Source organism: Catharus ustulatus, chromosome 3 (assembly GCF_009819885.2).
Source record: "Catharus ustulatus isolate bCatUst1 chromosome 3, bCatUst1.pri.v2, whole genome shotgun sequence".
NCBI lineage: Eukaryota > Metazoa > Chordata > Aves > Passeriformes > Turdidae > Catharus > Catharus ustulatus.
Genome location: NC_046223.1, coordinates 80,682,098 through 80,695,326, shown reverse-complemented (window position 1 = coordinate 80,695,326; position 13,229 = coordinate 80,682,098). Strand labels below are relative to the sequence as shown.

Below are 13,229 nucleotides of genomic sequence, written 5' to 3'. Positions count from 1 at the left end.
TTCCCTTACCAATCCTGGAAATTAAAGGATAACTTCTCTCTGAAACTATTTGTGCCAGGATTGCTAGAGCTCACCACCCAACAAAATGTCACAGGTATGGAACATGATCTCAAGTTGTCATATAATAGAGGCACAGCCTAGTACCCGAACGTGCAAGACGCACAAACACACACACGAAGATGACTTGAATGCCATTCCCACAGCACAGGGTGGCCAGCTGTGCAATTGTTTGAGTAATTTCACACCTCTGCTGGCAACATGCAGCTTGGCTCTTCAAGCAGGCTGCCCAACCCTTGGTGTCAGGAAAGGCATAGCTTGAGCAAACACACCTGCAGCAATACCTAGTGGAGCTGGAACCACCTCAGCAAATTAAGAATAAGGAGCAGTACTTTGTGCCATGGAAGTGGGTGAGGGAGAGAGGAAGACAGGACATTGCTGGCAGACTCCCAAGCACATCAATGCACTCTCATCATTCAGTGCTTTGGTGCTTTCCCATATCCAAATTTTTGTAAGTGCTGAACACCTCAGAGGTCAAGCAGACCTATTAATGTGAAGTCAACCACGTGCACTCAGCTGATGAGGGAATAACCAGAAGTTACTCTTTGCCTCTATAAACAAAGAAAGTGCTGGGGAAGTGCAAAGTCATTTGAGAGAATCAACGAGCGATTAATTGGGTTATAACAACAGTGATATTTGTACTTATCTTAAATCCCTACCTCATGCCCTCTGTCTTGCACAGGACATGATTCACTGTCTGCTTCTGAGAATGACCCAGACTCATCGCTGGAGTTTGTTCCATAGGATGGCTCACATTTAATCTGGGCTCGGACCGGGTTGTACAATCCATCCCCCACCACGCCGGGCTCCTGGTGCTCGGGCGCCAGGAATCGGGGGCCTTGGGAGCACGGGGAAGAGGAGAGCTCGCACAGACGCAGGCTGCAGGGAGAGCCGCCGCTGCCGTCCTCTGCGTACGAGTAGGAGGAGCACGAGCTGGAGGTCCTGGTTCTGGTTTCCAGAGGAGGAGAGCGAGGGCAAACTTTAATTGGCACCGGACAGCTGGTGTTCGGCCGCATCCTTCCCGGCAAGTGATCAGCGGTCAGTCCGCTGTGCGAATAGGTCTGAGAGCTGGGGAGAGACTGGCTACTGCCAGCCCACAGACCCTTTGGCACAGTCTCAGTGAGGTCTTTGTCCAAGCTGCTCACACCAGAATATGAATGCACCGAAGTGTTTACTTGGTCACAAGCATTTGAAGAGAATATAACACTCCTCCTGTCCAGCTCCCCTTCTTGCTTACAGAGAGTTTCAAAGCCGGGCCCCCTGAGTGGTGATCCCACGGTGAAGTTGGAAGCATCCTTCTGCATGGCATGGGACTGTCCATAGTTCCCTGTGAAAGGGACATAGTCAGTTTTGTGGTCACCCTGAGTTGTCCCTTTTTCAAAAGGGCATGCTGGACTCCTGCCAAAGTGCTGTTGGGAAGTGCTGGGGAAGCCAACCAAATCTATGCTTTTTGTTCTGTTGAAGAAAGACCGCAAGCAAGAAGGAGAAGACCCACTTTTTGGCCTGTCGACACAAGTGAGGCTTGGCTGTTTCCTGTCCATTTCAACATCCCCTTCTTTATCCCTGATGTCAGGTTCATCTCCAGACAGGCAAAGTGTGATGCTTTCTTCATCGTTCTCTTCATTCTGAGGCTCACTTTTTATCTGCCCCATAGCGAGTCCTGATTTGAGGCCATTTCCAGAGCTCTCTTCACTGAATGTGCTTGCAAAACCTGAGGTACTGATGTGTGATGTGTTGTAGACATTCTTGGTACAAGCAAGCTGGTATTTCTTGTATCTGGGGTACCGTGTTACTGCATCTTTATCCAAATTGTCCTTGCTATCTCTCAGCATGTCAGAGTCAGGCAGCATCCCTTCACCTTTGTCTGCTCCAGCAACAGTGGTTTCAAAATTGAAGGGTTCTTGGTGCATCCTCTCCCTCGGGCAAGATATTTTTGACGTCTCCGATTCCATTGTCTCCTCCTCATCTCCATCGGAGTTCTCCTCATCGTGCATGCGCTGACAGGTGGTATCTTTTTTGCACAGGAACAGGCCATCTTCGTTGTTCAGCAGCTGTGTCTGAAGGAAGCTGAAGCAGGAGTCCTCCAGGTTGTGCATGCGCAGGAACTCAGCGCAGTGGATGACCTCCTGGATGTTTTCTCTGCTGAGTAACAGCTTAGCAGTGTAGGCGAACTGTAACAATGGACCAAATCCCCTGACAGTGACCTGCGAAAAGAGAGAGGGAAATTGCCAGCGTTACCATCAGCTCTTGCTATCATCCCAGGTCCTTCCTTTAGATAAACAAACAGATCTGGCCCTCAGAAATAAGTACAGCTCAACGCAGCTTCTGTCACATCTGCAATGATGCCACATCCAGGAACTAGCACTGCTCCCTTTGTGTTGCTCCTGTGCATCACTGTACAGGTTGAACTGAGCACTATTTTCCGCTCAAGTATCTTGAAGACCTATGAACTAAGACTCTGCCCTAATAAAAGACTGAGAAAACTAGCCTGGACACTGTTAAGTCTTACATGGATTTAATTTGAACTGTGCTGCAGCACTAACCATTAAAGCACCAATTCAATTTTGATTCGTCTGCTCTGACAGAAGGTCCCACAAACAGTGATTTCAAGCTTAAGACACCACTTAAATCCAAAAAGTGTTTTGGGAAGGAAACACTTAGTATTACAGCAAAATTCAGCAGAAAACATCTCTGCTTCTTTCAAAAGCAACCTGTTTCCTTTTTTTCTTCTCAATTTTTCTTGCAAGCCATTGCTGAGTACATAATAGCTAAGCGCAGACTGCATAACTTTCCTCCATCCCATAGAGATTATTTCTCTCACACTGTTCCCAATTTTAGTGAGCCTGAGGTACAGCTAACAGAAAAGAAATTAATATTTATAGTTCAAATAATTGAAATTATTCTGAATCCCATCTCAGTACTTAATTTCCCACCATCTTCTTTGTAGAAAGAGTGAAAACTATTTCCAGGAGAGTGATCTCCAGTCAACTGTTCCAAGCTTGACTTATGCACAACTACTCATCTTTTTTCTTTCCATACCACCTATGTTTACATTAATATACCATATATTAAAAAATACACACTTCTCCCCCTCCCCAATTTTACAGGTGTATCTTTACATACAGCTATCAAATAAGTTACTAAGCCACATAGTAAACTATAGATACTATTTTTGACTAAAATACTTTTCCACTAATTTCTGTTAATTTTTTTTTCTCCCAATGGGTATGAAGCAAAGGAATTGGAAAAATTATTCTTCATGAAGCAGCAAGAGGCTCCTTCATGGATTAAGGTTTCTGCACAATAAAATTGAGAAGACCACAACTCAATTTCCATTGCAACCACCCACAATATGACCCTGCTAAGTCCTTTCCGTCTCAATTCACTGAGACACCTCCTTGCCTTTCTTGCAAGTAGCACTCATTTATCTGAGCTCCCTGTACTTTGCATACCAGGCAAAGGCCTCTAGATGGGATTCAGCACAGACAACACCTGCATGTCTGTGTGAGGTTGGGATACACAGCCTGCAACCTCCTTCTGGATGCAGATGTCCCTCGTAGGCATCCCCAGCAGAGTTTCTTCTTCTAAAACAAACAAGAAGAGGAAGCACTGCTGTCTCCTCTTTTTTTGCAAAATGGCCTAAAGACAGAAGGGGAACCTAGAAAGTAGGAGACCAGGTTCCTTCCCCAGGCTGTGAAGATTGAAACTCTAATTTCCCAGCTCCTCAGAAGGGTACATTTGGGATGGTATGGGATACCCTGAAGGTGAGTTGCTTTTTACGATTCTTCCAGCTGAATTAATGCCACTGATCAAAGAAACTGCTCAAAAGGCTGGTGAGCCATCAGGCCATGAATTTGCAAAGGTCTAATTCCTGACTAGAGTGTATCTGAGTGAATAATTTGGTTAATCTCAATGAAAACCCTATAAAGCCCTATACAGCCTCAGGACCAGTGGTAGAGTTCACAGATTTTTATAGAAAATCCTGACTTCCAGAAACAAGCCTTTGTTATTCATAGACCTGTATTTATGATGGCGGATTATGAAGACACGACAAGTGGTGCGGATTTTGGAGGGGAGAAAAATATTTTCTAACATCTCTAAAATTGCTCCCAATAGCTATTCCATCCATAGTATTACTGCTCTATCTGCTATTTTAAGAAGCAGTGCATTTTCATGCACGCACTTACACACTTGCACATTCCTGTTTTACAATACGCCTCTGGTACAGAATTGCCAAGATTTACAGCTGGCTATTAAACCAATCTCGGCTTTATCAGTGTTACACTTTCTGCCTATTTGTTAGATTATCAGCTCACTAAAGGCCTATCTGCATTTTATCTATGCAGCATGATTAACAAAATTGCTCGGGAACTTAATGAGCTACTTGCAGGCTGATGGTAAGATCTTCAGTGTGGGGGCTTGCATATTGCCGTGTATCTTGTAAGCTCGGCAGCAGCGTAGGTCTGCAGGGACTCTGGAGCACAAACACAGCTCTCCTGGCAGTGGTGGCACTTGGCCGCTAGGTGGAATGGCTGGAAAGCAAATTAAAATAATTTTCCGTGCTGGGCCAGGGTTTCACCTGCCTGCCTGCCGCCCCAGCACAGGCACTCTGCACAGCCTGGGGCTGACTCATCCAAGCCCACAGCAAGGCTGTCTCCCACGCTGACACGGGCTTTTGCTCCAGGTAAATCACCAGGATAACAAACAGCAGCAAGGCGGCTGTTACAGCTGTTAGAGAGTCAGAAGCAGACTCTGTGCCGTGGGCTCCCCATGGTGCCCAGCAGATGCCTCATGTGAAGGATGATGAAAACTCTGAGCAAACATGTGCCTCGACTTCCTTTGAGATATTACCCACTGACACAACCTTCACTCTCACAATCTTCAGATCCAAAGGGGGAAAGTTTCTTTTCAAGCACCCGGCGCTTGTTATTGCCCTAAGGCAGAAATCTCTCTGGTGCCAACTCTTGAAACTGCACAAACAATAACTTTGGAAACAAACGGGTGCAAAGCTTGCTGCCAAGTGTGAAAGCCAGCGCAAGCTCTGCTGCCTGAAGCTGTCTAAATATTGATTCGGCTCCGGTGGCAGGTTCCCTGCCTCGGCCCCACCAATTTTGGGACTGCTTGCATCTGATGCATTCTGGCAGGAAGGCTGGAATCGAGCCACTGGAGCGTGACGATGAACACCGCACGTTGGGAAAGAAAAGGCTTTGAAACTGCATGTACTACCACGACACAGGCATTTGTCTAGCAAGAGATAAGAACAGTCTTTTAAAATTATTTGATCTGACTGATGCATCCTAGTGAATAAAGTTAGTGAAAACAAGTTGATCTACGTTTGCAGAAGGAAAAAGATAATTTCTCTGCTAGAACAGTCTTCATCTACATGTGAGAGAGACCTTTGTTGGATGGGTAAAAACCATGCCAGCAACAATCCCATGGGTTTTTATATCTATTGAAAATAAGATGCCCAAGAGTTGTTTGCTTTTAAACCTTATTTTCTATGTAAATTAATGTTTAAGCAGGCAGATCAGTTTGTGGGAACCTCCACCAGGCACCCTGTCCAAGCTCATATGCCAAGTCACTACTTCCCTGCCTTTCAATCCTTTGTCTTATACCAATTTCTAACCGTTTCTATTATTTAAATGGAATTGTCTGGCTACTAGAAAACCAGGCAGAGAAAAGGTAAAGCATACAACAATGCTCACACAGAGAGAAAAGCAAAGATCCTTCTCGGAGGCTTGATTTCTTTCCCTTATGTTTCAAAGCAGGGCATGGGACGACTTCTCCTGTGTACTCGGAGCATGCCAAACACCCCACCAAGAGTAAGGGTAAAGCACTTTATTTGTCTTGCTTCTGTCCCTAGTTGGTCTTGTATGCATTAAAACCTGTCCAGTGCACAGAGGACAGGGGTGCTGCAGTCCTGCCTAAGGTACCTGGAGCTCCTGCCTCAGCTATGCTGCCACAGGTACAGTGTGCTCAGTGTGCAGTAGGGAGGTCTATGTCAATCCAGCATTGTGGTGATAACAAGCCTGACCACTGTTAAGGTGAGAGAAAACAACTTCTCCTGCCCTTTATCTGCCTCTTGTCTTTCAGACAGAGCCAGCTGAGCTGGGGGACGTGTTTTGTATGGCCATGCCCTTGTGAGTGCGTGCTATTGAGGAACAGGCTGGAAACAATGCAATGATATGATCACCATCAAGAGATGTTAATCAGCATTAGCCATATTGAATTTACCAGCAAAACACAGACAGCAGCCCTGCAGAAAATAAGCACGCAAAGTCTATTTTAGTTCACTTTGACATTGCTTTTCTCCTTACAGAGTCATGGGGAGTGCGATGCTCTGGTTAGTCCTAATTGATTTAAGTGACCAGACTTCCACTACTTCCTTTGGGAGATCATTGCCAGACTTACTTAAAACCTCCTTGTGAGGAAATATTTCCCTTATTTTCCTCCATCATCTCTCATTATATTTCCTTGATGCATTCCGGGCAATGCTTTTTCCTTTTGGAGGAACAGTTGTATTGTTGTTAGACTCTCTGCTTTCCCTTTTCGTTGGTCATTAACAAAAAACTGGCTAATTCAAAGAAAAGAATATTGATCACTGTCGGATGGGAGAATAAGAAGCTGAGAAGACAGTCAGCAATAAATGCTAATAAAGGAGGCAGCATTACAGATGCAAATAGAGCATTTTTAGCAAAGTATTCTTCTAGTTCTGGGCCCGTGCTATTCTAAAATTAGGAGGAGGGTTAGCTCACTTCCACTTTGGGAATACCATCTTTTTGTAAGGGACTTCTAGGTCAGAAATTCTATTTTAAACATAGCTGTACACACACAGGCACCGTGGGAGACGTAGCACTGGGGGTGAACTCTCTCTGGCTCCCTGTTGTATCTGTGTCCTGTGTGAGGGCTGATCAGGCGTGCCACCGAGGCCTCTGTGCTGTTCTGAGCACCGGGACGTGGCCTCGGAGCACACGCAGAGGGCTGACATTTCTGCACATCGGCCGGACTCGCTGTGCGCCGCAGAGTTCATCAGTGCATGCTCATTAGAGGGCTGCCCAGACTTCCAGATGTCTCAAAATCCCAGACAAATAGATAAAATCCTCCAATTCTGCACAGACAGTATTTCTTATGGGGGTGGGGGGGTGGGAGGGAAGTTATTTCCAAAGGAAACATGGATGTCTGGTAACCCCGCTCGGAATGGCATCTGTATGAAAAGCTGCATCTGGAGCAGGGAAGGTCAACCCCTGCGAAATGCCAGCAAAGTCTGACTTCAATTTAAAGAGGGGAAAAGTGATTAAGGGCAAGGAAAGATCACTGTAAACATGTAGGAATGTAAAACTTGGCAAGGCAGTATCTAAAATGGAGCAAGGGAATGTTTACAGTAATCTGATGCAAACTAACATCAAGAACAGAGAACTGTCTAGTTTGCTATGGGGCGCTATTGGCATTTGCAGCAAAAAAGAAATTAAAAGGTAGGATTTTTTTCCCTGGCTCTTAACCTAAGAGTCAATCCAGAGCAATCTTGGAAAGCCTTCCAGGGAAGATGATGGATACTTTATGTATGAGTACTGCAAAGGAAAACTAACAAAGCCCAACCTTGTTCTGGAGAGCTGGGCTTTAATTTAGTAGGCTTTTCCAGGGCTAATTTCTGTGTTAATGAGGGCACAGTGCCAATGATCTGCTAGAAAAGAGCAGTAAAGTTCTACAGCAAATGCACATGCAATTGTTCCTTTCCAAATAAAGCATACCTGGGGCACATGCAAAGAACAAGTTCATTGGTGGTGGCGTGAGAGGGCAGAGCCCTCTCCTCCCCTCCAGGGATACAATGAAATCTGCAGAACATTAGTTGCTAAATCCAACTGATTTGGGGGTAATTTAGGTGGTGAGACCTACAGACCCACTGAGACTGCACAAGTCCTGACAGAGCAGCACAGGCACGTGTTATTATCTTTACACATTTGAGTAGACTTGTTAAAACTCAATAGGAGCACTGATAGGTTTGTTGGGAAGCACACAAGCTGCTTTTAGGCTAATGGTTTATATTTTTAGTATTTTGACTTTCAGGGTAAATTCATCATCAGTCACCTAAGAACAGTAAGAAATCCCTCATCTCTAATCTTCGATCATCGATCCAAATAAGCCATTTTGTGGGGAAGGAAGAAAGGAAGATTGAATCAAACCTCACATGCTGAATATCAAATATCAAACTAGGTATTATTTAAAACAACTGCATAGAAAAATAGCAGAAATGTAACAGTTTCTTGCAGAACTCCAAATGAATCAGTTATTCACATATTGTTTCACAGTAAGCCTACTGTGGTACCTGTTTTACTGGCCTCTCAGCATTGCTACTGCAGTCTAAAGGCACATGCAGAGCTTTTTAATCCATCTCAGCCCTGATGTTGTCTAATATGTTCAAGCATGTAGCCAACAAACCACCAACTTTTCACTCAGCCAGCAGGTTCCCAACACTACAAGTTACATAATCAAACACATGCTAGAAAAATAGGAGATAAGATTAGTGACAGTTAACTGCTGCTATTTTTTTTCCACAGCCTGAAGAAGGTCTCTGGGATTAAATATTAACTCTAATCTTATTTGCTAAAATTAGCACACAGTGTATTCTTTTTCTTCTACAGCCAATTGCAAGTATAGCACAGAAGTTATTTTCAGAGGGTAATCTGATAACAAAAATCAGTCACCAAAGCTGTTATTCCATTAAGAATTAAGAGACTTCCTGGTTATTTACTTAGCTATTTTTACCTGGGATGGTGAAGCCTGGCTTTTCCTAGCCTGAGCTTATTTGGTTTTGGAAAACTCTCTGAAAGATTTAAGTATATTACCAGGCTCAAACAGGTCAGTCACGTGCAAAACCAATGGTGTTAAGACATCACGGTTTGTTCCTACATATGCACACAAGCAGGAATTGTTTTGAAACCATGATCCTTTTATGTAAGGTGAGAACACGCAGGAAGCAGGAAAAAATCAGAAGAGATGATAAACAGCATAGTACTTTTCTAAGGCAATGCCACACCAACATTTTACTGCATTTCCCCACTTTAATTTAACAGCATTTAAGTGTTGTCTCACCAGCAGCTTGCAGATGTATTTCCCTTATTTATTGGCTCATAAAGCTGTGGAGCTCCTAAAATGAGTGACCACTTATTAAAAATTCCACTTGGGTGAGAAGCATCAGATGCTGGTATTTGTATTATGTAAGCTTTTAAACAACAAAGGAATGTACAAGTCGCTGATGGAGAAGACCAACAACGATAGGCTTCTTTTTTTTTTCAATCTAAAAGCATTTTAAAAATTAAGTAGATACCCTGCCAACCCCAGTTTAACATTCTCTGGTAAACGCATACAAATTTTGTGCAGAAGAGTAACTTGAAGTCCAAGTGACAGTGTGGCCTCTGCCACATCACATCACATTGCAGGGGTGGAAGCCTACCACACCATCACCATGCATTCCCTGGGCATGAAGGCACACCAGGGGAGCACAGAAACTGGACACACAGCTCCTTGCTTTAGGAGGCCCATCACCCAATTATTAATTTTTAAAAAAATAATGAAAAACTGAGAAACTGCCATCTGCTAAGCCACACCCTGAATGGTCTAAGCGGTATCCTGGTATCTTTCCAGTGCATTCTCCACAACAGCCTCTTGAGGCTGTCAGACTGAGAGTTTCCAAGAAGATGCTTAACTGCCCTTAGTGGTACTTTTACAGAAGATGCCACACTGAAAGTGTTTGTCCAACTTCCAATTCTGTACTTTCAAAAGAAAAAACTCTAAAAGCACCCTCCTCAGTCTTCCCCCCTGAAAGCCCAGCTGTTGGCCAGACAACAATTTTACACTAGAAGCCCTGACTGTCTGTGTGAGAGTAGAGGGAAACCAAGTGACTTCTCATTCTCCTCTCTCTGGCATAATGAATGCACCCAGGGGCAGCAAAACACCTCGGCTCTTGAGAGGGGAGACCACTATCCCTCAGTGCCTGCAGAGCATTCCAAGGTGGCAGGTGTGCCTGCAGGAGGTGAGATGGGGAGGAAGGGGAAGTCATTCACGCTAGACTCGCCCGGAGGATGGGAAGCAGTAATGGCAAACTGTGTCCAGTGCTCCGTGAGAAGTGCGTCAGTGCTGACGGCGGGGCAAGTGGCTTGGAATTGATTGCCAAGCGCAAAGATGGCGTAAACAGCCGCTGGATCGATGAGCATGGTATTGGTTATGTCAGCACCCGACCACACATGACTCACGGGGGGAGTGCAAGAGTCGAGGCACATACTTAGCTTTGTCTGAATCAAATTCACTATGGCAATGGCCCCAGCTTTGAAGCACTCTCAAAATCCCCAGGCCTTAATGTCAGAGGAACCAAAGGGGAAGAGAGAATCAGAAGACATCTAGGAAATCAAAAAAATAACCTAGAGTGTAGTAAAAGTAAAAATAATCGCTGATCCAACTGCAATGCTTATTTTAATCCACAACTTCTAGTTTTATTTCCTCTCAGAGTTACTGAAGCCAAATTGAAATTCTTTCAACCTTTCAAAAGTGAGACTGGTTTCAAATCAAAGCTAAGAATTTACTTTTGGAAATTGTGACAGCATCCCTGCATGTTTTCAGCATCTCTGAAAATTCTGAGGAAAAAGCAATTGGTTGAATTTGCCACACCTTTTGGAAAATACACAGTTTATTGAGAAGAAAGGTAGAAATCATAGGCATAAGCCTCGATACTTTGCTGCAGACAGATCTCAGTGCAGGAAACAGCAGGCATCTTGCCAAAGATCAAGGAACACACTTGGAAAACTGAAAGGCTATAGGACAGGAAGATGCAGTGCTCTTCCGTAGCAGGGATGCACTGCCTGCATCATATCTACCATAAACATTGGTCACTGCCAGATGTACCCATCAGGCAGCCCTAGGCTTTACCATTCAAAGCAAAATCTGCACGGCTGCTCCTCTGGGCCACAGAGAAACTCAGTCATGAGTAGCTGGGCAGCTCAGGGAGGCAGATCTGTGCTGCACCTCCCTCTGCTACCTCACAGCAGCACAACACCTTTGGTAAAACAGCTCTTCAGCTGGAGGGGGAAACTTCTTAAAACCCTGCAAGCAAAACTGCCATATGATACCTGCCAGAGTCCTTATTTTAAAATCCCACTCAGTAACCTGTTTTGAAGTCAAATACCATTTTATTATTTTTCCTAACTAATCCTGTGATTTGGGGTATGTTGTTGATGTCAGAGGTTGTCCACGGCATAACAAGAATACAGAAAATTCCAAGTTATGGCCAAGAGAGTACCTGCAGGGAAGCCTAGGTAAAAAGGCTTTGGGAGGAGAACTTTGGGGCTGCTAAGGTGAGACTCTTAGTGAAGGTGTTAAAAAGAAAATTAGAGATGAGGATGTTTCAAAGAACCATCTCTCTAAAACGACAACATGCCCACAACATAACTCAATCAACAAAGTGCACTTAAAAAACAGTGGCACTAATTAGCAGTTTAAACACTCAGGCATGAACTGGGAGAGAAAGCAAAGGGAAACCTGGCTGTTTCAAATACTTTTGTGTTTTCCCGTGCAATGTGCATCTTAAGAAACCTGGAACAGAGTAACGAAGGATGACACAAGAAGGTGGCTCAGCAGAAATGCTGCCTTCACTCCCTAGGTGCCCATGCAAGCCATACTGAAACCAGCAGGGAAGAAACAAGCAGAAATGAACAGATTTTAACTGAAAAGCAACATCAGAATTAAAGTGCAACTGTAATTTAAAATTAAAATTAGTCCCACATTTTTGCAAAAGGAAAATTAAACTGACCCCAAGATTAAAAAAGAAAGAAAAACAAGAGGAAGTGTTAGCAGTAAGGGGGGGTGAGGAAGGAGTGGGAAAGCTTTCACAGAATATAAATTGTGAGAGGAGTCTGTGAAAGATCTGTTTAAGTGCACAACATGAGCCAAAGTAGGTAGAAAAAGGGAAAACAAAAGCAGTTTCAGAACTTTTGGAATAAAGAAAGAATCCTAGAAGCCTCCAAATTACATTAGGAAATACCGAAATAGACAGAAAATAAAGATACATGTAGAAATTTGCTAATTCAGAGGGTGCTTAGAGGAGTGGCTCAGTTTCCGAAGCTGTAATTGATATACAAGTAAGCACAACACCACTGAAAAACTACCAAGACTTGCAAATTCACCAGTACTCCTCTTTCCCAGGCATGGCAGAATGTATTTATGCACATGAACTATGTAATAGTGTATTAAATACACAGTGCGTTAAATACACTGTAATTACTTTATAAAAACAAGGAGTACTTCACAGCAAGCCACCTCACTACCAGCCCTACTATTATACTCCATGCAGTGTAGGAGAGGAAGAAGCAGGCTCTGTCAGATATGATTTAAAAAACTACAAGGTTGCACTCAGAGGAAGAGCACTAACTCAGAAGACAAAGGACCTGGAGGAGAAGCAGGCTCAGGAGATGGGGCTGGGTAACATCTGAAGCAGCTCATAGCTGTTTCCACAGGGCTGATGACACCCATGCTTCTGGCACTGCCTGTCACCGTGTGCTGGCATAGCACAGCATATAAAATCACTGGCATCCTTACACTGGGGGCAGCAGGCAGTGCTGCCCAGCAAGTACCGTAACATTTTAAATCCAGAGATACTCTTGCTCGCTTGTGAATGGAAATGAGTGTAAAAGTCTTTACGATTGCACTTCATGAGGTAACCAAGCAATTACAGCTATTAACTGGCAGGCTGAAACCCTGCAAAAGTGACCCAGCTTCCTACAAGCATCTTATTTTGAAAACAAAAACCTGCCAAATGTTGCATTTGCTCCTGTTTTTCTTCTCCTCCCCTGCCTTGCCATTTAATTTCCGCTATTTGGACGTGCAATTCTTCTGCCATCACCTTGTTTTTGTTCTTGCATGGATACAACAGATCTGAGGATTACGGATCTGATGGCTTTTGTTCCACTGCTTGGTGTTCACATTTCATCAGTGACGTCTGCTCAGCTCAGCAATGCAGGTTTGCAAGGAGAACCAGCCACTGCTGAGCTGGCAAAGTTGGTTCCCTCCCATCCTCCACGAGGAGCAGTTACCTCTTCTCTCGGTGGCCCAAAAGGTTAACTAGGCTTTGTAAATCCCACCAGAAAAAATTGTAGGCGTTTACTTTCTTGCTGAGATTTCATGTC

At 44.2% G+C, this 13,229-nt stretch overlaps 1 protein-coding gene across 6 annotated transcripts in view; it reads right to left on the bottom strand.

The window, feature by feature from the left end:
• BACH2 (BTB domain and CNC homolog 2) overlaps positions 1–13,229 on the bottom strand; it is a 182,052-nt gene that overhangs the window by 13,750 nt on the left and 155,073 nt on the right. For all 6 annotated transcript variants that reach the window (XM_033055268.1, XM_033055273.1, XM_033055269.1 and 3 more), the window contains one exon: positions 717–2,261. In XM_033055268.1, coding sequence (XP_032911159.1) covers positions 717–2,261 — 1,545 coding nt within the window. The remainder of the gene's footprint in view (positions 1–716; positions 2,262–13,229) is intronic.